This window comes from Arvicola amphibius, chromosome 4 (assembly GCF_903992535.2).
Source record: "Arvicola amphibius chromosome 4, mArvAmp1.2, whole genome shotgun sequence".
Lineage (NCBI taxonomy): Eukaryota > Metazoa > Chordata > Mammalia > Rodentia > Cricetidae > Arvicola > Arvicola amphibius.
The window spans coordinates 26,310,424-26,337,492 of NC_052050.1; the positions used below are offsets into that span (position 1 = coordinate 26,310,424).

At 40.4% G+C, this 27,069-nt stretch overlaps 1 protein-coding gene across 2 annotated transcripts in view; it reads left to right on the top strand.

Annotated features, from left to right (window-relative positions):
* The first annotated feature begins 241 nt into the window (after positions 1–241).
* Kat7 (lysine acetyltransferase 7) overlaps positions 242–27,069 on the top strand; it is a 38,451-nt gene continuing 11,623 nt past the window's right edge. Inside the window, exons 1-9 of one of the 2 annotated variants that reach the window (XM_038327104.1) lie at positions 242–439; positions 5,025–5,172; positions 7,509–7,685; positions 10,888–11,127; positions 15,343–15,425; positions 18,592–18,681; positions 20,634–20,732; positions 23,994–24,104; positions 26,041–26,232. In XM_038327104.1, coding sequence (XP_038183032.1) covers positions 425–439; positions 5,025–5,172; positions 7,509–7,685; positions 10,888–11,127; positions 15,343–15,425; positions 18,592–18,681; positions 20,634–20,732; positions 23,994–24,104; positions 26,041–26,232 — 1,155 coding nt within the window. In that variant the 5' untranslated portion in view covers positions 242–424. The remainder of the gene's footprint in view (positions 440–5,024; positions 5,173–7,508; positions 7,686–10,887; positions 11,128–15,342; positions 15,426–18,591; positions 18,682–20,633; positions 20,733–23,993; positions 24,105–26,040; positions 26,233–27,069) is intronic. The other variant, XM_038327105.1, reaches the window with a different exon arrangement.

A 27,069-nucleotide genomic window follows, 5' to 3' on the forward strand; every position in this document is an offset into this window, starting at 1 on the left:
AGATGAAAACGGTTAACTTCAACTGTCAGACGTCTGCCCCAAACAATCATGGCTACCTAATCCCACAAAGGTTGCCACACACCTAACTAAAAATGGCTGGCCCAAGGTTTCACTATCGGTGTGCTTTCCTGCCCAACTCCAAAATGGCGCTCACTGGCCTCTCTACAAGTTGCAAACTTTCCCAGTATCCTCTCTGGCTTAATCGTCAGGTGACGCGAGCCTCAGCCGGAAGTGAAGGAAAAAGCGCTTCAGCCCGCGGCGCCTGCGCAGAAGGCTCCAGACGCTGAGAGGCAGGAGGCACTTGGGATCGTCCGCAGGGTTTGGGATTGCTACAGAGGCCGCCACGGAGCCCGCCGGAGCCACCGTTCCTGCTGCTGCTGCTGCCGCCGCCCGAATCGGAACCGTCGGGCTGCAGCCGCCGGCAATGCCGCGAAGGAAGGTGAGAAATGGCAGAGGAGGGATGGCGGGTTTCTGAGGCGAGGCGGTTGAGTAACGTGACGCAGCTGGCCACGCCTCGCCGTGGTCGGCTTCCAACTTCCCGCTCCCCCGAACCCAGCCTAAGCACCCCGTCGCCTCTCGGTACCAGACAGAAAAATGTGGGCCCGACCCTGGCCTCGGCCTATGCTTGTAGCTATTCCCGCCCTCTGCTTTCCTGGGCCGGAGGCGTTCTTCTTGTTAATTGGTCGCCGAAGCGTCTCGAAGGATATTGATTGGATGGTGACGCCGCCTATTTGGGCTCAACGGTCACCTCCCCGCGTGCGTGGGCGGCGTCTGGGTCTGGCCCCGGTGCTCTCCGACTGGCTGTGGAGGATGCTCGCCCTTTCCCTCATTGGCCCAGCGTCGCAGTCTGTTCTTGTGGCGGGTGCGGTTTAGCAAGGCCCGGATTGGGTCGCCCGAGGCCCCGTCCTTCCGGATAGAGGTGGCGTTAGGCGCAAAGACGAGTTTTGCAGAGCCCACTTTCCCCTCCAGGTGGGGAGCACAACAAAACAGAGGAATGGGTGGTGGCAAAACCAGCGCCCACTCCCAAGGGGTACCTCGCAGGCCTGTTGCATCGCAGACGCCGTCTTCCCCTGACTCAGTTTGACATTGCCTGGAAAGTACATTTTGGAAAAATAGCAACACAAGACTTGATAGCTAGAAGGGTTTTTTTTGAATTTTGAAATCATACAGGAAATATATGATCGTGTGTGGTGCGTGCTCTTGAGGGTGCGGGTGCGGGCGACTGACGTATATGCCTGAGCAAGACATCTTCCTCTATGTCTTGCTTACTGAGCCAGAAGCTAGGTTTTCTGGCTTGCAGCAGGCTCTCAGGACCCACCTGTCATGTCTCCCCAGTGGTAGTGTTCTAGGCTCGTGCTGGTTTTTTTTTTTTTTTTTTTTTTTTTTTTTTTGTGCATGCTGGGGATCTATACTGAGGCTTTTATGCTGACATCTAAAGCCGGCTGTCCAGCCCCGAACCTACTCATTGCATTCTACAACTGAATATAGGAAGGATAGCTGACCTGCATCTAGGCCACTTGTCAAGTGCAGGCAAGCCAGAACTACAGAACAAATGTAATGCAGTTCCGCAGATGTTCGCTGACCTCTTGCCACATGCTAGTCATTAGGAATTTAAAAAGTAGGGATGATCCCTGGTTTACGGGTATCACAGTTGAGTGGAGAACGCAAAGAGGTAACCACAGAAGGCTGCAGTACAGGCTCAGCTGGAAATTACGCTGTGAGGAAGCAGTTAACTCAAATAAATGGCGAAGAGCTGGCTGTCAGGGTGAAGCCCTGAAGAATTGCTAGAAGGTCGTGGATTCCCATTTGGTTCATTGGATGCGGAGACTTTAAGGATTGCCTCTTATTTTAGTGATACTCTATGACTCTGGAGCCAGATTATGAATGAGATACATGGATGGATAGATGGTTGGTATTCCTGTTTCTGCAGAAATCATTCTTCATGGAGGCTTTTCAAGAAGAATATTTATATTAATGTCTTTTAAAATGACTGAGTTGACAAGTTGTGTTTATGACCAAATACAAGAGACATACATACGGGTACATTGGAAGAGGTCCGGTATCCTTTTAGCATTTTCCAAATAACTAGAGTCCTGGAAAATGTAAATTCTTACTGGGTATTATGGCACAAACCTTTAATCTCAGCACTTGGGAGGTGGATCTCTGTAGTTTGAGGTACACCCTGCACGCTAAGAGAGATCCTGTCTCACACATTCACACACACACACACACACACACACACACACACACACACACAAACAAGAAAATGTAAGCTCTTGCTGGTATAGTGGTACACACCTATAGTCCTAGTTATTCTGAAGGCTGAGGCTAGCCTAAGCAATATAGCAAGATCCTATCTCAACAACAACAAAGCCCCAGATGTAAATAAGTTAGTATCTTGTCTGATGGCAGATCTGTCCTAAGTTATCCTTAGACTATTTAATTTTTTTATCTATCTCTTTCAGTGTAGTACTATTCTATTTGCATTAAAAATATTAATGTGTTTAATGAGGGGGTTATTTGCAGGACTTGTGTTCTTTCTAAAAATCTAAAGACTGAGAAGTCGGATCTCTGTGTGTAGCCTGTCTACAGAGCTAGTTTCAGGACAGCTAGGGCTGTTACTCAGAAAACTCTCCCACCCCCAAAAATCTAAAGGATTTTTTAGCTCCAAACATACTTGGCAGCTTATTTTTTGAATAATGAATTTTGACCTAGAGCTAGGGTAAGCTCAGTGATACATGGTTAGTGCCTGGAAACCCCAAGTTTAGACCTAGTGCATCCTACTTTTTGCCCTGCCAAAAATATTAGGACTTAAGTTTGAGGTGTTGAAGTGATTTCAGCAAATTTTCTTCTATTTCTGGTTTAGAAAAGGGCATAGTGTAAGTGCTTAAATGATAAAAGTAATCTTCGTGGCTAATCACTCCGCTGGAGGCTAACTGACGATTATGACTAGGATGTGAGGAGAGCTTTTAAAAACCTGACATGTGGGGCTGGAGAGATGGCTCAGAAGGTAAGAGCACTGGCTGCTCTTCCAGAGGTCCTGAGTTCAATTCCCAGCAACCACATGGTGGCTCATAACCATCTGGTTTTTTGTTTTTGTTTTTTGTTTTTTGTTTTTTTTTTTTTTTTTTTGGTTTTTCGAGACAGGGTTTCTCTGTGGCTTTAGAGCCTGTCCTGGAACTAGCTCTTGTAGACCAGGCTGGTCTCGAACTCACAGAGATCCGCCTGCCTCTGCCTCCCGAGTGCTGGGATTAAAGGCGTGCACCACCACCGCCCGGCTTTTTTTTTTTTTTTGGGCTCACAACCATCTGTAATGAGACCTGGTTCCTTCCTTGCCAGCAGTACATTGTATGCTTAATAAATAAATCTTTAAAAAAAAAAAAAAAAACCTGACATGTGAGACTGGAGAGAGGGCTTGGTCCAGAGCATTTGTTGCTTTTACAGAGGGCCTGGGTTCATTTATGACTCCAGTTTCAGGGGGTTTGACAATGTCCCTTGACGTCTAAAGGCATGTATGTGATACACAGACATGCAGACAAAGCTGTCATACATATAGAATAAAATAAATGGGGGCTGGAGAGATGGCTCAGCAGTTAATAGCACTGGCTGTTCTTCCAGAGGTCCTGAGTTCAATTCCCAGCGCCCACATGGTGGCTCACAATCATCTGTAATGAGATTTGGTGTCTTCTTCTGGTGTGCAGGCATACATGTAGACAGAATACTGTATACATAATAAATAAATCTTTAAAAAATGTAATTTCTTTTTAAAACCTGGTTTGACTACCTATGAGTCTTTAGTATAAATTCCTTTTCTAGCACTTAAACACCCATGTATAGAAACTTCAAGGACAGGTGACTCAAAATAATGTGTGTCTTTTTTCTTAATTTTTTTTGAGATTAGAGTTATAGACCATGTTAGTTTGATGTGTCTTTTTAGATTTTTTTTTATGTATAATATATGTGTGTGTATATACTTGAATGTATATAGATTTACCACATAGGTACCTGTAGAAGCCAAATGAACTTGTTGAAGTTCCTAGAACTGGAGTTATAGGTAGTTGTGAGTCACTATGTGGATGTTGGGAATCAAACTCAGGTCCTCTACAAAAAAGCAGCATATGTTCTTAAACAGTGAACCATTTTTCCTACCTCAAGGCCATATTTTGAAATGATGTATTTTTTAATGTGTTGTTTTGTGTTGGGGTCAGGGTCTTTCTGTATGTCACTCTAGATGTTCTGGAACTCACTTATATAGATAGATCAGGCTGGCCTGGAACTCACATAGATTTTCCTACTTTTACTGGGATTAAAGGCATGCACCACTTTGCCCAGCTAATGTGTGATTTTTCTTGATGGAGAGTTTGAACAAAATTTACCCTGACGTTAAATGGGGCCTAGCATTAACATTTTATTCATTGTCTTGGACTTTTTAAAAAAATGATTTAGTTATATTGCTCTAACTATGTGTATGTATGTATGCCCCAGGAGGCGAGAGGACAGAGGCATTGGTTTCCCTGGAGCTGGAGTTACAGGCAGTTTGTGAGTCACTGTGTAGCTGCTGGGAATTGAACTCTGGTGTATACAGCCTGAGCTGTATACGCTCTTAGCCAAGAGCCACTGGTTCGTCTCTGCTTTTTCTTTTCTTTTCTGACATGGTTATGCTAGCCAGACCATTTGATTTTGGTGTTTTGTTGTTAGATTAGGTGCTTTTATTTCCAATTTGTTGATCTCTTATGAGAGTTCTAATGATTTAGTCCGAATTGTTTCAGAATTAGTGATAATACAATAAGATTACTTCTTTTTCCAAGTTTATTTAGCACAAGTGTCTTACTTATTTGTAGGTTGTTCCACTAAAATGTCTGAAATGAAGGACAGTTCCTCTGAGCAGTAAGGGGAAATTGTGGTGGAGTCCTTTCTTACATTGGAACTTGATACTTCAGCTTCACGGTTCATTTTACTTCCAGTGCTAATAGAATCCCGCAGTAAATGCTTCCATGCTAATGTCTGGATCTATGGTATTACAGAGAAATGCAGGCAGTAGTTCAGATGGAACCGAAGATTCCGATTTTTCTACAGATCTCGAGCACACAGACAGTTCAGAGAGTGATGGTACATCGCGACGTTCTGCCCGAGTCACTCGCTCTTCAGCCAGGCTAAGCCAGAGTTCTCAAGGTAAAAGTCATTATTTTTTTTCCTCACCGTTCCTCACACTGGACAGATTGGTACCATTTTATTGTTCTAGTTCATAGGGATACTGGTCCTTAGGCTTGGTGTAGATAGACTGTGTCAAAGTGTAAGGCAAATACAGAGATACTAGGTCATCAAAATGTTTCTGACAGATACCATGTCCTATGTATAGGCTGTGGCTTGCATAAATATGAGACACAGGTGTCTTGAGTCATTTTTTAAAGACTTTATGGTATTGTCAGTCATAAAATGGTAAAATGGGAATGTTACTTTAGCTCTTTGTAAAATGACTTAGGGCCTTTAGACGCGTATTTCATGTGTTGGTGAGGCTTATTGCTTCTAAAAGAACATTTAATTATAGAATGTAGAGTCACATTTGATAGATGTGTGAATAAATACCCAGACAGTGTGTGAATAAATACCGAGAATTTTGCTTTGGTCATAAAAGGACAAAAGTCTTGTGTTTGGAAGGTAGTTGGAAGGCTCTTTAGTGTACTTAGCCGCCTGTTTGGGCTCATTTGGTAGGTAGCCTTTGCCCCACCAAATTTGTGTGGAAGAGAGGTCTTGCTAAAACACGAAGGTGACTCAGTCTGTGATGATAGAGTAAACGGAAAAATCATAATATGGGAGTGGGTATGGTAGTGTATGCCTTGACCCCCAATACTTGGGAAGCAGAGGCATGCTTGCAGAGCTCTGAACTCAAGGCCATTCTGGTCTATATAGTTCAAGACTAACCAGAGCTTCATACTGAGACTCTGGATCACCCTCCCCCCAACCCCCCCAAAAAAAAAAAAAGTAAAAAGCAAAGAGTAATTGATAGGTAGGTAGATACAGTTACATGGATGTTTGTGTGTGTGTTTGTACACACACAAATAAATGTGATTTGTTAAAGAATCCTGTGGAAGCCCAGAGGTGGGGCAACCACATTGTTATCTGGTAGCAGTCTAATAGGAGTTTACAGATTGAAACCTAAAGGCAATGGATACTCAAAACAGCTTGAGGGGGGGATCCTCTGCAGTTATTTTATTTCCTGGCCATGGAACTATACAACTCTTGAGCATCAGCACAGGGTAAGACTGCCCTCCCTATGTGAAATAAAGACAGCCTTGTGAAAAGAGCCCCCAAAAGTATATGAATTTGGGGACCTGTGTACAAACATCTCTCTGGACAGCTTGAGAAACTCAACTTACATTTCACACATTGTTATAGTATGTGTTTATATAACAATCTATAGTTTCAACTTTGAGTCTCTTTTCTTATTGGAGATGTGAAGGTCTATAAAGGCTTTAGAATAGGTTTCTCTATGGGAACAACTTAAGGGGCTGAAGTGAGGGCTCAGCAGTTAAGAGCACTTAGTTGCTTTTTCAGAGTACCTAGGTTCAGCTCCCAGCACCCACCTAGTGCCAAGTAAATCCAGGGAATTTAATACTCACACACATAAAAATAAAATAAAGCACCAGGTGGTGGTGGTACACACCTTTAGTCCCAGCACTTTGGGAGGCAGAGACAGGCTGATCTTCGTGAGTTTGAGGCCAGCCTGGTCTACAAGAGCTAGTTCCAGGACAGCTAGGACTGTTACACAGAGAAACCCTATCTTGAAAAACCAATAAATAAATAAAGTTTTTTAAAAATCCAAAACTTAAAAACGATAAATTTCATTTGTTTTGAGCCAGTTTATTCTTAGGTAGCCCAGGCTGGCCTGTAAGTTACTATCATTCTGCCTCAGACTCCCGAGTACAATACTTATGTCACTAGGTTTGTCTTAAAAATTTTTGTACTTTTCGAATACATTATAACGTCACATAAAAATGTAAGGACAATTAGAAAGACTAAGTAAACCCCCAATATAGTATGTATTATTCTGTTAGCTTTAGGGCATCTGTATTATGATGGGCTGTAGCAAGGAAGGAAACAGGTGGCATAGTTAAGTAAAGAACTCTCCTCATAATATTGAGGAATATGCAGCTAGTGTGTCCTCCCCCCCAACTAAGGTAAGTATTTTTCTTTTTCATAGATAAAGAAGCAAACTTGGAGACATTAACTTGCCCAAGATGCCACACATGGTTTCTGTGTGGAGTGGAATCTGAATAGAGTTCATTCTTCACTACAGAGCCTAAATTTTCATGTTCTGCTCTTATGAAATTATTACACCTGAGCTAAACTCCTGTCATGTGTCATTTAGTGAGATCAATATAGTCTAAGGACTTGTTGGGTTTGTGAAATAATGAAGAAAAGGAACTGCATTCTTATTAATTGTGTGGATGAGAATACAATGGCTCTTCTTTTTTCCTTTATTTTATGACCTTTAAAACTGGGATCAGATTCTAGCCCTGTTCGAAATTTGCCATCTTTTGGTGCTGAGGAGCCCGCATATTCTACCAGAAGAGTGACCCGTAGTCAGCAGCAGCCCACCCCAGTGACTCCAAAAAAGTACCCTCTTCGGCAGACTCGCTCATCTGGCTCTGAAACGGAACAGGTGGTTGATTTCTCAGATAGAGGTAAGTGGATGTGTATGACTTGTTGGTATACAAAGGATCTGGTCAGTTTCTCTTAAGGCTTTGATGCTGCTGATAGTCAGAATTTAGGTAAACAAACACTATTTACTTGAGTTTTGTTTGTTTGTTTGTTTGTTTGGGGTTTTGTAGATGGAACGGCGGGCCGCTTCCCTCCACCTGGCTTTCGGCCGCCTGGCTAGCTTATGCTCCAAAATAACAACACACAAATTGTATTCTTTTAAACACTGCCTGGCCCATTAGTTTCAGCCTGTTGTTGGTTAATTCTCACATCTTTAACCCATATTTAGTAATCTGTGTAGCACCATGAGGTGGTGCCTTACTGGGAAGAATCTTAGCATCCGTCTTGGATAGGAGAGTCATGGCGACCACCTGAGACGTCTGCCTTACTCTGCTTTCTTTTCCCACAATTCTGTTCTGTCTACTCCACCTACCTATGTTCTGACCTATCAGGCCAAGCAATTTTCTTTATTAATTAACCAATGAACAACAGATACACAGATGACCCTCCTCCATCAGGGTTTGCAGCTTTGTTTGTAGTTTATGAAATGGGGTTCACAGTAGATAGCCTCAGAATTGTGATCCTCCTGCCTCAACCTCCAGAGTGCTGGGGCTGCAGATGTATGCCACCATGTTCAATTTATTTAATTTCTTACTGTCTTGCACAGTCTGTTTTGGTTGCTACAGTGTTAATGTCCAAGCAGCTAGAGTGTATTAGATTGGATGTGTAATGGGGGAAAAGGAGGTGGGGCCTTCTGAGCCTCAACATGAAGAAGGCATGGCCCAGATTTTACTAGCTCTGTGATTACTAGTCCATTTTCCTCCAGACTGTTGACTAGAAGAGATCTTTGGTGATAGATAGTGGTAAGTTATTTGGTTGTGACTCAGTTACTCAAGAGCCTTAGAGAGAGGTGTTAGAGTAGATCTTACAGGCTACTGAGATAATTCAACCAGGCAACATGGTTGGTTGGTTTGCACAAATTCAAATGGTTTAACTCTATTAGTAATACTTGGAAGTACAAAGATTTTCATATAAAAATTTGTACTTATTTTTAAATTTTTATTATATTTTATATGTTTGGTCTGCATATAAATCTTTGAACCATGTTTGTGCTTAGTACCCAAGGAGCCAGAGAGGGCATAAGATTTCCTGGGATGAGAGTTCAAACTGTGAACTGTTGTGTGGATGCTGTAATGAAACCCAGGTCCTCTGGGAGAACAGCTAGTGCTCTTTAACCAATGAGTCATCTCTCCAGCCCCAATACTTCATTTTTTGGTTGTCTAATTATTTTTGCTTTGTTTGGTTTGAGACAGGATCTCTATGTAGAGCTGGCTATCCTGGAACGTACTATCTAGATCAGGCTGGCTTTGAACTCACAGATCAATAGTTAATTTTTAAAACAGGAAAGATTTGGAAATACTGGTGGCCATTTATCCACAGTAATTATTAGCTGGAGCTGAATAGTAACTGTCACCTTTGGAGACAATGAGATTATTTGACCATCTTCAGCTCTATAGGTATCTGGCTTGTAATCCTTGATTTAAGAGTGTTCAGTTGGCCAGGTGTGTTGGTGTACCCCTTTAATTCAAATACTTGGGAGGCAGAGGCAGATGGATTTCTGAGTTCAAGGTCAGCCTGGTCTATAACCTCTATAGAGCTAGTTCCAGGACAACTAGGGCTTTACACAGAGAAACCCTATCTCAACAAGCAAGAGTGTGCAGTTTCTGTGGCCGGACAGATGGCTCAGTGGTTAAGAGCATGTATTGCTCTTTTTTTTGCAGGGTGAGGGACAGAATTTTACATATCCTTGGCTGTCCTGGGATAGCATCGCATAGACTAGGCTGGCCTCAAGCTCACAGAGAGCTCCCGAGTGCTGAAATTAAAAGCATGAATCACCACACAGGACACTGCTCTTGTAGAGAGAGGACCTGAGTTAGGTTCCCAGTACACATGTCTGGTGGCTCACAACTGCCTGTAACTCCAACTTTAGGAGATCTGATGCCCTGTTCTGGCCTCTGCCAGTATCTACATTTTGTCCACATACACATAATTAAAAATGAGATCTTTAAAGAGTATAGTATCTTATCTAAGTGTTTGGGAGGTAGAGACAGGTAGATCCCTATGTGTTTAAGGCCACCTGTCATACATAGAAAGTTCCAGACCAACCAGGGATAAATAAAGTCTGTTGTTTTGTTTTTAAGAAAAAAAAAACCAAAATGTTTGAATTCCAAGATTATGAGACCCCAGTAACTTCAGGCACATTGAGTATACACACATACATGCAGACAAAACATTCATACACATAAAATAAATATGAAAAATTTTAAGTCAGTTTCATTCCTTTTTTGTTGTTGTTGTTGTTGTTGTTGTTGTTGTTGTTGTTGTTGTTGTTGTTGGGGTTGGTTTTGAGACAGGGTCTTTCTGTGTAGCCTTCCTTGCTATGTAGTCCAGGCTGGCCTTGAACTCAATCTCAGAGAATGCCTGCTTTTACCTTCTGAGTATTGGTATTAAAGGAATGTACTACTGCACCCAGCTTATTTATTTTCTGTCTTGTGTATCTCTAGGAAGGGAAATGGGTTGATTATTTAGTAACTTATTTTTTCCAGTAAAGAACATAATACCTTTTGGTGAATTTTTAAAATGACAGTAAAAAGTTTTAAGTTTTACTGCTAAACAACACTTGGGATGGTGAGAACACGGCTTTGTGATATTTGGGTGCTTTTGAAGACTTTATATTCAGTTTTTGATTACCCTGGATTAAAAGCTTAGGAGAAACATAAAAAAGTAACATGTAGTAGGAAAACCCCAAATTTACATTCAGCCAGAATTTACAGTTACATCAAAGTGATGGTTTCAGTGTCTTATAGCAGATAAGTAGATAAAAATTACTGGTTAAGATCTTGGAGGGTTATATAGACATAGCTCATTTGTGGACTGCTGGCATAACATGTATGAGGCCCTGCTGGGCCTACCACTGCAGAAAACTAGGTGTGCTGGTACATGCCTATAAGCTCAGAACTAGAGAACTAGAGGCAGGAGGATGCAATCTATAGAGTCTGGGCTGCTTGACACCATGTCTTTTTTAAAAGCTGTAAAAAGAGAGCTGCAAAGTCTATAAACTCTTCAATCTAATGAATCTTCAAGTAAATAGACCCATTCACCAGTTCTACCAATTGCTTTTTTTAGAAACTAAAAACACAGCTGATCATGATGAGTCACCTCCTAGAACTCCAACTGGAAATGCACCTTCGTCTGAGTCTGACATCGACATCTCTAGCCCCAATGTGTCTCATGATGAGAGCATTGCCAAGGACATGTCCCTGAAGGACTCAGGCAGTGATCTCTCTCACCGTCCCAAGCGCCGTCGATTTCACGAAAGCTACAATTTCAATATGAAATGTCCTACGCCAGGCTGCAACTCTCTAGGTGAGTGTGCCCCAGCTTCGTGACTGTGATACAAGGATCCCATTGTGATCCAGTGGTTGTGTACTCAGAGCAGTCATAAATGAAAACTGTTCTTGGCCTATTGTTCGTACATAATATCAGATGTAGGGAAATATAACTATGATTAACTGTTCACTGCATGCTTTTCCCAGTGAAAAAGTCCCTCCTTTCCTCAGCAGAAACAAAAATGGAAAACTAGTTCTTTTGAAATGCCTTATCATGCAGCACCTGGTTTATGCTTCTGAGGTCTGATGCAGTATAAGATAATGCCTAATAATGGATGCATGGCCACCCACAGCTGATACAGAAACGATGAGAACATATGCATGAGACCTGACCTTTCATGACCAAGAGTTTTTAATTTCTAAGCTTTGTGTATTAGGCTAGTCTAAGTGGGAAAAACTTCTCTGATAAATGTCTTGTTTTCTTAAAACTTTTAACTTTTAGGGAATCACTTTTGGGATTCTTGCAGTGATTTGAAGCTTATTTGTGCTGCTTGAATGAGCTGAGATGTAGCTGTTGTGAGTGAGCCTTTGCCTGAAGTTGGAAGGTTGATAGATAAAGCACCTTTTAGTATGGATTTATCTTTATTCTTATACTCTGGTCATAAAGGGTGCCAGCAGTGTTGTGTGCTTTTTAAAAGTAGATACTTTTAGACATGCTTTGACGATACTAGTGAATAAAAGCAGTTGGTAAATTGGTGTCAGTAGACTTGTTAAACAGAACTGCCATAACCTTCAGTTTGTAAAACATTCAGTCTCTGAAAACAGGTTTCGAAGTAGTGGCGCTGCACTTTACATGCTGTGTTTGATTAGAGAATAGTTTTTTTTCTGTCTAAGAAATGGCTTCATGTTGCTTAATGGCAAGGATATGTTTTGAGAGCATATACTTTGACAAACTTTGATATATCCTACTGTACAATTAGGCTGTTGGATGGGTGTGTGTGTGTGTGTGTGTGTGTGTGTGTGTGTATTTGTATATAGCACAGCCTATTATTTTTATACCCCAGTGAACAAAGCAACCTGTGGTCAGTCAAACATGAGAACACGGCGCAGTTTACAGACTCAGTAAACTCAAAATGTATGTGATGGTTGCTAGTGGAACTTGGATGCTGCTTTACTAGGAACTTTTATTTAACAGGATTGCACTGAAATAAGGATGAGCTGGGTATGGCGGCAGGTGCCTTAATCTCAGCACTCAGAAGACCAAGGTAGAAGGTGGCTGAGTTCAAGGCTGGTCTAGGCTGTCTAATGAGACTTTCTAAATAAATAAAAAAATGATGAAAAGTATAATGCCCTAAACCAATAACCTAGTTGCTTATATTGTCAGTCATTATATGCTACATAGAATTAGTTGTATGTGCTATGATCAGCTTAATAGATTTGTTTATATTAGTGTGCCCACAAGTACATGAGTTGTGCATCCCACTTTACACATTGCAGAAACTGCAAAATCATGAACTGATAGGAACTTTTCAGCCCCACTGTAATATGATGGAACCCTTATTTGTGTGGTCTGCTATTTTTGTTCTTAGAGGTCCACTGTTAACTGAAACATTAGACAGTATGTGTCTCTCTAAAGTTATAATCTTTTCCTCTCGTCTTCATTCTTTTGAAATAGGTTCTTGGTATGTAGCCCTGTTTGGCCTGATAGTCACTGTGTAGCCTACGTTGACCTCAAATTTATAGAAATCCTCTTTTAAAATTTTTTTTAAAGAATTTTTTTGTTGTTTTGAGATTTTATGTGTATGAATGTTTTGCCTGTGTGTATGTCTGTATACCACATTTGTGTCTGGTACCTGAAGAAGTCAAAAAGGTTATGGGATCCAAACTGGAGTTAAAGGTGGTTGTGGGTCCTTGGATTAAAACCTGGGTCCTCTGGAAGAGCAACAAGTACTTGAAATTTCTGAGTTATCTCTTCATTCCCTAGAGAAATTGTTTCAGTCTTCCAAGTGATAGCATTACAGGCATGTTCCACCATGCCTTGGTAAAGTACAGTCCCAGTGAACTGACAACCTGAGTGTCATAAATACCAAACTTCCTTTGGAGTTGGATTATTATCAGCCTTCAAAATTTACTCTATGGATTATGCTATGGTTTTTTTTATCTTGTTTTTTATTTATTTATTTTTAAGAATTTCATGCTGTATATTTTGTTTAGATCTTTTTCCCCAATTCCTCCCATATTCAACCCTTCCTCCCTGCTGTATAATTTTTAAAATCCCAGTGTCTCCTTAAGCCCAAAGTTAACAGTTTTTTACTTTGAAAGAATGGTGAGCTTTTTGAAAGAAAATTGTGCAGTGTGTTTGCAGGTACTTGAGCCAGATACACATCTGTGGGAGCTAGATGAGTATATTGGATGTTTTTAAAAGGGTGAGGAGTTTTGTAGGCTTGCATTTAACTTGACTAGTTAATCTTTTTATCTTATTAGCATTGTCTCTCTGCTCTTTGAATCATTGGTGTTTTATAATCCTCTTAGAAGAGGTATATAGCAAAGAAATAATGTTCAGTTTTCTGTATTTTTAAAGTTTGTTATTTATGTATGTAGGGTACACTTGTCATAGCATGGGTGTGGAGGACAGAGATCATATTTTTGAAGACTGTTCTCTCCTTCACCTTTTTGTGGGGTTCAGGGATTGAACTCATGTTGCTGAGCTTGAGAGCAGCCAGAGCTACATAGTTAGACCTGTCTAAAAACAGAGAGAGACAGAGACAGAGACACACAGACAGAAATTGCCTAAGGGGACCCAGGAAAATGACTCTGTAGGTAAAAGTGCTTGCTGTACAAGCAAGCCTGACAATGGAACCCTCATAAAGTGAATCTGTTAAGCCTAGCACCCCTACTACTCTGAGATAGGAGGCAGATGTAGAATCATTGGTGGAATCTGGAGAGCCCAGGAGTACTGATACACAGCACCCAAAACAAGAAAGATCCTGGCTCAACAAGGTGGAATGCAAAGAGACAAATACCACTTTTAACACATGTAAACAAATGTACATATGAGCACAAAATAACATGGAGAACAAGAAAGGGTACATATTAAGTGAAGGACTGAGTGCAAGTAATGGACACTTAAGTCATGAAAGAGGGTATGAAGCTAATTTTCCAGTTTTAACTCTCATGGGTTGTATTTGGTTTGTTGGTTGAAGAGAAGTGCATATATTTAATAGTGAAAGTGTGAAATCCATTATGAAACTCCACAGCTTCAGATTGGCTATCCTAACTGTACAGAAATTTATTGGTTATTCCCTGTATGATTTTTTTGTATGCAGGCTCTTTATAATATTAAGTTTTAATAAATTATAAGCAAAACAAAAAACAAGGTGGAAGGTAAGAACCAATTTCCAAAAGTTGTTCTCTTCAACACACACATTAATAATGACAATAATAATAGCACCTGTGATGGTGGTGATACACAATCTTTACTTCCAGCACTCAGGAGGCAGAGGCAGGGGGATCTCTGTGGGATCGTGGCCAGCCCAGTCTGTGGAAAGAGTTTCAGGACAGCCAGGGGTACACAGTGAAATCCTGTCTCAGAAAAAACAAGAACAAAACAAAAACCTATCTGAAAATAGAAACATGAGTAGAAATATGACTCTGTAATAGAGTGCTGGCCTAGCATGGCTTAGACCCTGGCTCCCATTCTCATTCATCAGTGTTAAAAAAGAAAGAAAAAAGGAACAAGAGAAGGAATACAGGAAGACTGCCCTGTAGTTAGAACAAACTTCCTGTGTCGTCCCTGATATTTTCCCCAAGAAGGCCTTATGCAAATTGCCCTATTAACTTAGAGTTTGGTTATAGAAATTCAGATCTTTAAATATTCATTCTTCAAAAAAAGTATATTGAATCTTATTCAAGATTATCAGAATATGTTTTCATATTGTAAAAGTGGCCATTTTCTTTTGATTATTCAAAGGAGTTAAATGTAGAGTAGGTTAGTTTTGCATAGTAGAAAGAATTAATATACTTCTTTTAAATTCATTAGACTGGATTAATTTAAGAAAGGTTTTGTTCGTTTGTTTTACTTGTTTTTTGAGACAGGTTTCTCTGTGTAGCCCTGGCTGTCCTAGAACTCACTCTGTAGACCAGGCTGGCCCCAAACTCAGACCTGACTGCCTCTGCCTCCTGAATGCTGGGAATAAAGGTGTGCACCACCAGGTACAAGTCATGATCTTCTAAGTTTTCCCTCCTTTAACAGGACATCTTACAGGAAAACACGAGAGACATTTCTCCATCTCAGGATGCCCGCTCTATCATAACCTCTCAGCTGACGAATGCAAGGTAACTGTGTGCTCCTTTTTTCAGGGCGTGCTCTAGAATGCTTGCTACTTGACCTGCACTTTGCTAAGCACTCGGGGTACAGCAGTAACAAGGGGACAAGGTCTTGTTCTTACATGTCAGTGGAGGAAGCAATGAAAAAAAGTTTTTTGTTTTTTTTTTTAAACAAAATCTAGCTACATGGACAAATAAAAGAATATCATGTGTAATGAGTGTTAGGGAAGAATTAATAGAGATTTATCTTTAGAATATTGGGAATTTCACCTCTAGCACATTCATTTCCTTGGTAACTGACTTCATAATCTGCCAGGGACAAATCTTTTCTACTCAAGCAGAATTTGCATAGATAGTTGATCCCATTGTTCCACCTCAGGCTTTAACAACTCTGTGAAGTTGTTTTGCTTTTTCAGCCATTTTCAAATGTTTATTCTTCTGTTCATTCTTCAGAATACTATTCCTATCTGTTCCTATCAGTCACAATCTATTCTTGGCTAGTTCTTTTACATTCTTCAAAAACACAGTTCCTAAATAACCTTTGGGACTTGGGTTAATGTGTTTGAGACTCCAGCCTAAGGTCCTCTTTTGTTCGTTCCTGCGTGGGTTTCTGCTACCAGGGTGGATCATGCTAATTATGGGGAAGCAAGAATTTCAAATAGTAATTAAATAGAGGGCTCAGGTAGTCTTTGGACAAGTTATCCAAGCTAAGTACTTTGACTGCACCAAAGTGTTAGCTGCTGTTTTGTTGTTGTTCCTTTGCTCACAAGGCCTGGGTCACAGGATTATGCTTGTGCGAACAGGTCTCATTTGGAAAAGAATTCAATTTCCTGTTCTTTTTGCTTCAGGAACTTGTTCATATTTACAAGGTCTTTGGGTGGAGATGGGAAAGCGTTTCTTCACATGTTTAAATTTTCACCAAGTAAAACTTGAAATGCTTCCATGTATTTTTCATGTTGTCAAAGACCCTGCTCTTTATTTCCATTCCAAATCTGTCTGTAGGAGGCAGCGTCTGTGTTGGTTTTGTTTATCTTCTCCCTGTCTTCCATCAGCTGGCTGAGAGTAAGCATGGTGCTGTCAGCACCCAACTCAGGCGCTGACCAAACACTTCTTTTTCTGAAAATAACTGCGATGGTGTTGTCGTGATGTTCCTCTACTGCTTATCTTTAATACAGCAATCTGATAGTGCTTTGTTTTACATCAGTCTACCTGAAACATAACTTTGAAGAACATGACATGCAGCAATATTTACCAAGTACCTTAAGCAGTTTATTTTAGAAATTTAAGGAAATTTTTAGACCAGGGAAGAAAATCCTAAATAAAGGAAAAGGTTTCTGTTTTAAATTTTTCCTGTGTGTCCTGTACAGGGAGATACGACAGGCATCATCTTTTTACTGCTGGGCTGTGCATGCCAGGCAGATGCGCCATTATTGAGCCACTTCCCTGATGAAAGCTCTTAAATTTTTTTTTTTAAATATTTATTTATTATGTGTACAGCATTCCTTCCATGTGTGCCCACAAGCCAGAAGGGGGCGCCAGGTCTCATATAGATGGATGTGAGCCACCATGTGGTTGCTGGGAATTGAACTCAGTACCTCTGGAAGAGCAGTCAGTGCTCTTAACCACTGAGCCATCTCTCCAGCCCCCTGCTCTTAAATTTTAAACAGCCCGCATATACATTATTGCTCTTGCATTTTCCAGCAAACATTTTTTATTGTGTTTTTTTTTTTTTGTGTGTGTGTGTTTGGCTGCATATAACTTTTTATGGATAACAAAGGATTCAGTTGAGTAAAATAAAATAAAAAACTAAAACACTTGTGATCAAGGAGTTTGCATTCTCATGGGGGGGAATTGTGAATTAATAAGTAAATATAAGTTTATGACACAATAAACACCATGAAAAACACCAAAGTGGGAGTAGCATATTGTTTTTACTAGAGGAGGTCAAGGAAGCCCTCTCTGAGATTGGTATGCATTCTAGAACATGGGTGGTGTCAGAGGAGTGGAGATAGCTAAGAAGGAATATGAACTGGAGATAGACTGTTGGGCTTGAAAGTAGGTTGTGTAACTGGAGCATGATAGGAAATGAAGAAGCAGGATTGAGATCATAAGGCCTGTAGGTGTTAGCACAAGGATTACATTTTTATTCTGATGACAGTAGAAACATTTGGAGGGTTCTGCAGAGAAGAGGTAGTCATTGAAACAACCATTGTGGAGCATGGCTGGAGAAGAAAGAGATGAGACAGGATAGATGGATTGGAAGCTATCTTAGACGTTCTTGCAGTAAGTGGTAGCTTGGACTGTTGTGATGGTAAAATTTTAAGAACAGATTGGAGTCAGGATGTGTTTTGAAGGGGAGCAAGCTAGTAGGAGTTGGGCTTAGTAGAGATAGGAGAAAAAGAAATGAAGGATTACATCCAAGTTTTGAATCAATCAGTTGTTGAGATGGTACCATTTGTTGATATTGGAGAGCAGTGGAATGGAGCAGATGTGAGAAATATTGGTATTCTTCTTTGAGGCTGCTAAGTGATTAACCCAGTAGGCAGGTAGATATGAGATGTCAGTTTCCAAAGGGTGAAATTGAAATTAATGAGAGCTAACAGGATTTCTCTGGGGTCTTCTGTTTACAGAGTTGTGTTTGCCTGTAGACTTGAATTAAGGTTTTCCCATCTTTCCTTTCCTTCAAGCTCCTCCACCCCCGATCCTTTCTTAGTTCTTGAGGCAGGATCTAGTCTCCTTATGCTGCATAGGCTGGTCTTAAATTCCTCTAAGCTGTCTCAGCCTGTTTGCTAACTAAGACTATGGGCAAATGTCACTGTGCCCATCCTGAACCCAGATTTTTCTGATGTTTTCTTCATACTTGCTTATTCCCTTGTACTTCTTTACAGTTTCCTATCAGCATAGTGGAAGAATTTCAGGCCAGAGCCATCATTCCTACTGAAAGTCTCAACTTTACAACATTTAGCTTTGATAATTTCTCTTCTTTGATATCTAGTGGCTGAGAAAGCACTGTGTGAGCCTTGTCTCACATCTTTCTGATAGAAATAGAAATAATCAATAATAAGAGTACTTTAAAAGAGTAGTGCAAATACAAAGGATTATCACAAATTCTTATGCTTTAAGTATATGTAGTCTTAGAAGCAGGTGAATTTATTGACATTGTTGATGGTTGCAGGTGAGAGCACAGAGCCGGGATAAGCAGATAGAAGAAAGGATGCTGTCCCACAGGCAAGATGACAACAACAGGCATGCAACCAGGCACCAGGTATGGGCCTTGTGAAAGCTCTGGCCAGCCACAGTTTGAGGTCTGTCTTTTTGGATCTCCTTTGCCCCATAACTGTCTTTATAGGCAAATTCATGCCTCTTGTTTCCCATGGCACATCAAAATCACTGGTCTTTCAGACATCAACTTGAAATCATGTTTGGCTTTCAACTAGTAATTTTTCATAAAGCATATAACATTTTTCTCATAAGTGGAGGACTCAAGCTATTTATAATAATAGTAACAGTAGCAATAGTATAAAAATTTGTAGTTATTTGAAAGGTTCCATTGCATTTCCATTTCCTTATTTCGCAGCCTTATTTTTAACCATTGTGGTTGGCTTCCAAACACCTTTGACTTTGCTGGCATATTTTCAACATCACCAGTGGCATTTCCTCAGTATTTGACACTTGTCAGTTGTGCCAGTTTTTACTTCTGTTTTTCTGTGATTTTCAGAAAGCATCCTTGTTTTGTCCTAATCTCCCACTCTGAACATTCAGGCTGCATAGACTGTACTTAATTCCTTGCTTCTTCCTAAAGGACTTTGATCTTTCTGAGAACTCTGTATCATTACCACGAAGAGATTACATATATATCCTTCAAGGCTTCAAGCAAGTCTTAGCTCTTGTAAGAATTTTTCTAAGACCTTCTTCTGCAATTAGTAACCCTTTCTCTGTATTCTTCTCATATACTTTCTTCCAAATGTCAGCCTTTGTAAAGTATTAGTCATAGCTGTCATCTAAGTATCTGTTTCTGCAGTTGGATTGTACATGACTAGCAGAGGAGTCACAGTGGAAAGAAAGATTCTGATTCTCTCATTAGCTGTGTTGTCCTGGGCAGGCCAGCTACGAAACTTCATGAATAGTGCCCACCAGTCAGGGTAGTCATCTAACGTGTGTGATATCTGACCTCAGTGCTTGGCAAAAGCAGTCTGTAACTCATCCTTATCCTTTTTGATTCTGTCATAGGTTTTATTTTTGCTGTTTTTTTAATGCCGTTATTGATGGAACATTAAATAATAGTACTTAAAATCAGTATTTGTACACTTAAAATGATCTTTATTTTTATTTTGGTAGAGATTTCCATCTTATTTTAGTTTTTTGATAGGAATTTTGACATATAGCCCTTATAGGTCTGGAACTGGCTATGTAGACCAGACTGGCCTGGAACTTACAGCAATCATTCTGGTTCTGCTGGGGTTATAAACATGAATCATGATGCTCCTGACTCCTCCTTCGTGACTTCACTCTTTATTCATATTAATTAAAATAAATTTGCATTCCCGAAAGGGCAGTAAGAACATTGGTTTGAATAGTAAAAGACTACCAATTTAGGATTATAAAATTAACATATTATTAACTGTGTGGTGGTACTGTTCCTGGCAGGTTTTTTTTCTTTAGAATTTTTTTTCCTTTTTTTTTTTTTTTTTTAAATATTTATTTATTATGTATACAGCATTTCTTCCATGTATGTCTGCAGCCCAGAAGAGGGCACCAGACCCCATTACAGATGGTTGTGAGCCACCATATGGTTGCTGGGAATTGAACTCAGGACCTTTGGAAGAGCAGGCAATGCTCTTAACCACTGAGCCATCTCTCCAGCCCCCTTGTTTTTCCTTTTTTAAAGAAAAGAAAAGCTCAGTATTGTTGGTGGTCCATGTCTCTAATCCCAGCACACTAGAGACTGAGAAAGAGAAAGAAGGATTGGCCACCAGGACTATTTAGAGAAGACCCTTTCTTTCTCTTTGAAAAAACAAAAAACCTGACATGGTAGATTGGATTTGTAATCCCAGCACTTGGGAGATAGAAGCAAGAACAGAGGTTCCAGGTTTGGAGGCGCCCTTGGGTTTAATGAAATCCTAAAAAAAAGAAAAACTTAAAAGACATTTTGATGTTTTAAAACTTATCTTCATAATGAGTTTTCTAGCTAGCTTCTCTGTTCTGTTTTTCTTTTAGGCACCAACAGAAAGACAGCTGCGGTATAAGGAAAAGGTGGCTGAACTCAGGAAGAGAAGGAATTCTGGACTGAGCAAAGAGCAGAAGGAGAAATATATGGTGAGGAGAAAATCCAGTCCTTTCTTAACCTGAACCCAACCCTCACACTTGAGCCTAAGCGTCTGCCTTTCATATTATTTAGTTGTTTCCTATAAGGGGATCCAGTGAATTCTGAGGGGTTCTTTTATGTCATTTAGTAACCTGCCCCAAGTTGGAGCTGTTGAGTGGGAGACAAAGGGGCTTATACAGATGAAACAGGAGTTTGTTTTTGGACATTCCATCCCCTAGGCCTTGTGGATGCAGCTCAGTTGGTAGAATCCCTTCACTGTAGTTTTAAGTAAAAACATTTAAAGAGATGTGGCTCTGTAATAATCCCAGCTGCTCTGAAGGCTGAGGCAAGATGATGAGCTCCAGGCCTATCTGGCTACCAAGTGAGTTCCAGGTCAGCCTTAGCAGTCTAGCAAGACCCTGTCCCCAAGTGAAAAATGAAGGGCTTGTCATATACATCAAAGTGGCCTGGGTTCAATCTGCATACTGTGGGAGGGGAGCAAATTTGCCTACTAGAAGAAATACTGATGACATTAGAAATGTCTGTATACAATAAAATATTTAGGGGCTAGAGATACAGCTGAGCACCAGAGCACTAACTTTGAATATAATATCATTTTATAGTAAAAATCCGGACTAGTATACAGAAGATTAATCTACCCAAAAATAGCCACAACTAGCATTTTTGAAGTTTCTAGCTTTCTATATTGTAACTACGTAATTTGTCATTTTCATTATATGTCATATGCCATAGCACCTAGTTGTCTTTTCACTTGAAGATCTTTAACTAATGTCTTCATGGTAAAGTCTTCAAACATTTTCTGCATAAAGTATAGCCAGGCAGTGATGATGAACACTTTTAATCCCAGCACTCGGGAGACAGAGGCAGGCAGATCTCTTGAGTTTGAGACTAGCCTGATCTACAGCTAGGGCTATGCAGAGTAACCTTGTTTCCAGTGTGTGTGTGTGTGTGTGTGTGTGTGTGTGTGTGTGTGTGTGTGTGTGTGTGTGTGTGTGGCTTTTTAGGTAACAATTTATTTTTACTGAAAATGTATTAGTACTTGTTTTCTGCTGAAATATAGCCAGACATGGTAGTATATCCAGAGACCAACCTGGGCAGCATAGCAAGACCCTGTTTTGAAAACAAAACAAAAGAAAGGAAAGTCAGGAGTGATTACGCACACCTGCAGGAAGGCCATGAGTTTGAGGCCAGTGCGGGCCACAAAGTGATATCTAAAGCATCCTGGACTATAGAATGAAACTCTGTCTTGGAAAAAAAAAATGAAGAGAGATCAAAAATTTGAGACTATTTCCAGTAAAAATCACCCACCCAAGATACTACATATTAATAACATGTTGATATGTGTTCACTTGGTCTTTTTCTGAGTATTTTTTTTCTTCATAGAATTAGAATGCTATTTTGCTTTGTCTTTAGAATAGGTAACAAATGAATGATTTGTAAGTTGTAGCTGAACTTACTGAGAATCTGTAACTAAACACATGTAGTGTTTTGTTTTGTGTTTTGAGATAGGGTTTCTCTGTAGCTTTGGACACTATCCTGGAACTAGCTAGCCTGCCTCTGTCTCCTGAGTGCTGGGATTAAAGGTATGTGCCACCACTGCCTGGCAACACATTTAGTTTTATGGATGAGGTGGAGGGCTCTGGTAGTGGGCTTACCAGATCGGGATGCATGCTTATTTTTTGTTTGTAAGTTGAGTTGGGGAAGCACAATGATGTGATTCACTGAGAGACTATGATACACTATTCTTCACCCAGGTGGCAGTCCCATAAGATGGATCTGTTCACTCTGGGAAAGGGCTTAGAAAAGGTAATGGACCTTCAAATTAATACAGGTAGAAAGAGCATATAATATAAAAGCTCTTGAGCTGTTTAACCTTACAGACATCTGCTTTTCACTAGCTTGAGATATGTTATTTGGATCCTTCCTGATTTTAAAAATTCTAGATAGAAATTTTTCTTGTTGCTGAGTGCTGGTGGCGCATGCCTTTAATCCCAGTACTTGGGAGGCAGAGACAGGGCGGATCTCTGAGTTTGAGACCAATCTGGTCTACAGAGTCAGTTCCAGAACAGCCAGAGCGACACAGAAACTCTGTTTTAAAAAACCAAAAAAGAACTTTTTCTTGTTGCTTATTTTTTTTTTTTTTTCTTTTGAAATAGGATCTCGCGTGGCACAGACTGGCCTTGAGCTTGCTAGTCTGTGGCCAAGTCCAGCCTGAAACTGATTATACACTTCCTGAGTGCTGGGATTACAGGCCTGTGACACTGCTCCTGGCTGATTTGTCTTTGTTTTTAGGTCTGGGGAAGTGGCTCGGTTGAGTGTTTGCCTAGTGTGTAGCACATTCCAGATTTGATTCCCCAGCACTGTGACATACTTGTAATTCCAGCACTTTGGAAGTGAGGTCCTATCTCAAAAAGTAAGAAAAGGGGGAAGGTGCAATGACATTTTCAAACTAGAAGAACTCAGTAATACTTAGAACCTAAACTTTTAAGTCATAGAGTCCAAATTTCAAAAAGCTGCAACAGATTGACTCAGTTTAGCTGTAGGAAATGTTCATAGGGTGAGTGCTTTCTTCAGACGCTGATGTGTTTGTTAAGTGTGGGATGTTCTTCCTGGGGTGAATCTTCCACTTCTGGCAACTCCCATTGCTGCTTTTCTGGGGGAGGTGGAGCCTAGCGTGGAGAGAAGAGAGCTAGAGCCAGGTTTAAAAGAGAAGTCTTCCTCCTCCACTATCCTTTCAGGGCATGAATATTCGTAGTGACCAGCTTGGTCAGGTTTGAAATTATTTTTAATTTTTCTTGATGTTTAACAAGACATTGTTAGAGATTCTAGCTGTGCACTTGGGCAAGGGCTGTAACATGGGAGCCTTACATGGTTGCAGTCAATGAGGTAGTGTCAGGAGGAGTTTCCTAAGGACTGCTAGTCCAGCTGCCCTCCTTGCTGCAAGGTTTCCTTCCAGGCAGCATCTTCAAGGACTAAGTTTTAGAGGATCTATTTATTCGTCAGGGATTATCACCAGCTCTAGGATTCCAACATCTCTGGTGCCTCCTGGGGGCTGCTGCCCTTTGTGTTGTTGAAATCCATAGGGCGAATAGGGGCAGCCTCTGACACTGACCTGTTACCAGTTGCTTGAGCTCAGTCCCCACACCCAGTGTTTAAGTCCTTTGTAAATCGTTTTTAGTTCAGCTTGGCATCTATGGAAATAAAATGAACCAAGTTCTACAGATAGTATCACCTCTGGTTAATTTTCCTAGGAACACAGACAGACTTATGGGAACACTCGGGAGCCTCTCTTGGAAAATCTGACAAGCGAATATGACTTAGATCTTTTCCGAAGAGCACAAGCCCGGGCTTCTGAGGATTTGGTGAGTATCAAGAACCCCAAAGTGAGGGGAGGACCTTTATGCAAAGCCCTTAGAACTACCAAGAAAGGTGATTAGCAACCAGTCTGTTGGGAGTTGGGTATTCCACTGCTTCATCTCTGCCCATCACAGCCTGTCTTTAGAGATAGTCTTCCCATTTCCATAGAAAACACATCACCTTTTTCTTATCCTGTTTTCTTAATTTTTTTTCTCTTATCTCCCTCAACTGGAAGATTCAATTTGGCTTGAGGTAGTGAGGCTAGTTAAAACTCTGGGTGCTCTTTTTGTCTTGGTTGAATAAAATTAACAATTCTGAGAACCTAGGGACTTGAAGGGCTGCAGCCTTTTGTAGGGTTTCTTTTCATTTTAATACATTTACCCTAGAAGCATAAAAATAACAGTGAAGGAAAGTGGTGAGGAAGACTACAGTCAGATAGTTTATTGAATTCATTGATTTTTGATAAGGAGGGGAATCTCATCTTGTTGTCTAAACAAGTTTCAAACTTCTGGGCTCATGCCATGCTCCCACTAATTATAGATGCACTCCATATCCTTGCAGAAATGCCCTTTTTTGTTTGCTTTTGATAGAGTTTTATACACACACACACACACACACACACACACACACACACACATATACTTGTGACTGGCTTAGAATTCACTAATACTGGCCACTGTTTCTACTGCTAAGATTTCAGGCATGTTCAACTGTCACCTAGACAGAATTTTTATCAACTGTGATTTTACAGCTGTGATAAAACAAATTAAATGTGCTCAGGGAAATTTAGTTTGTAGTGTTAATTTCATCTCCACTCCTTCCTTTTATTATATCATTTGCAGGAGGCAGGCTTTGGTGGCTGTCCTCTGACCTCTATTTGCATTTACATACACACAATAAATTAGAAATTAATTTAAAAAATTTAAAACAAACAGAACCAGGAATGGGCTAAGATTGTAGCTCTTTTGGTAGAGTGCTTATCTGGGATCCAAGAACCCTGGGTTCTCTCTCCAGCACCACGCAACTCTATGTTATGGTGCACACCTTTAATTACAACATCTGAAAATGAAGGCAGAAGAACTAAAATACAAGAGACTTCTTTTTTTTATTGTACGATTCTGGGCAGTATAGCTGGGAAGTTTTCTGTGTAAACTGCCTGATTTTCCATGTTCAGGTATAGAAGGAGTGGCGGGCTTCATTTCCCGCCTGGCTAGCTTATGTCCGAAATAACAACACACAAATTATATTCATTTAAACACTGCTTGGCCCATTAGCTCTAGCCTCTTACTGGCTAACTCACATCTTGATTAACCCATTTCTAATAATCTGTGTGCCACCATAAAGTGGTGGCTTACTGAGAAGATTCTAGCCTGCATCCATCTTGGAGAGGAGAGCTATAACGTCTGCCCCACTGCCTTCTTCCTCCCAGCATTCTGTTCTGTCTACTCCACCCACCTATGTTCTGACCTATCAGGCCAAGCAGTTTTCTTTATTAATTAACCAATGAGAGTAACACATAGATGACCCTCCTCCATCATTCAGGTAACTCTCATTAGTGGCTGTCTCATGGATAAAGGCCAATCTAGCCGATTATTTTATAGCTTAGCCACCGGCCTAGCAGAGTCTTAAGAACAAGGATAATAGGAACTCTAGATGGCTCAGTGGCTAAGAACACTTGCTATTTTTGCAGAGAGCTGTGTTCGGTTCCTAGCACCCACCTGATGACTATAGTCACCCGTAACTCCCAATTTCAGGCATCTGATGCCCTTTTTTTCTGATCTCTGCAGATACTAGGCACGCGTGTAATGCACATATGTGTATGCAAATAACATCCATACACATTATATAGATAAAATCTAATTTTAAAATCAAAGCTAAGGAATCCTAATTTTTATTTGTTTTGGATAATTCCTTGTTGTTTTGGTGTCTTCTTGGCAATAGGAGAAGTTAAGGCTTCAAGGCCAAATAACGGAGGGGAGCAACATGATTAAAACAATTGCTTTTGGGCGCTATGAGCTGGATACTTGGTACCATTCTCCCTATCCTGAAGAATATGCACGGCTGGGACGTCTCTACATGTGTGAATTCTGCTTAAAATACATGAAGAGCCAAACAATACTCCGCCGACATATGGTATGTTTTTTTGAGTTCTACTACTGTATCCATGGGCATGAGGGTGATGTTATAGGATTTCCCAATTATGTCCTAGAGATGACATCTCCCAAGTCGTAGCAATCGAGTGGAGACTTAAGGAATTGAAAGTTATATTTCAGGGGGGCCACTGCTGCAAGGCACCTTAATTACATCCTGTCTACAAACATGTTTTTTTCTCTTTCCAATCTTTTGTTTTCTTCCTCAGAAAATGAATTACCTCTCCCTATAGTATGTGTTTGCCCCAAATTCCAAGAAAATACATGTATTTCATTAGATAAGACAGGACAGTGTAACTCATATTTTAGGTGGAGGGTGTTTATGGAATGTGTGTTGAATGAATGTATATACAAGGGAGATCCACTTAGAATGGATGATGAAAGTAACAGAATTGGTTGATAGTTTGTCTTTCTGAATGTTATTTGTATTAAAATAGGAAAGGATTGCACACTTTGGTCTAGTGAATTATATGAGTATAAAAGTCAGATTTCAGGAAATACAAGCTTGTTTGCATTCCCGTTGTGTCAGGTGTAATCACTTGTAATCCCTGAAATGGCCTCTGTTTTCATGCTGGCTAATGTTTTCAACAAATAACTATTGCATTGGTTTCGTTATCGTGGAAAAAACCAGCAAGAGTAAGTGTAGCAGGCTTTCTTGGACCTCCAACCCCCAAATCAGAACATGGAGACTTATTATTAGTTATGAATGCTTAGCCTTAGTTTAGGCTTGTCCCACTAGCTCTTATAACTTACTTTAACTTGTTTCTCTTCCTCTCTGTTTTTCCTTGGGGCTTTTTACCTTTCTTTATTCTGTATGTTC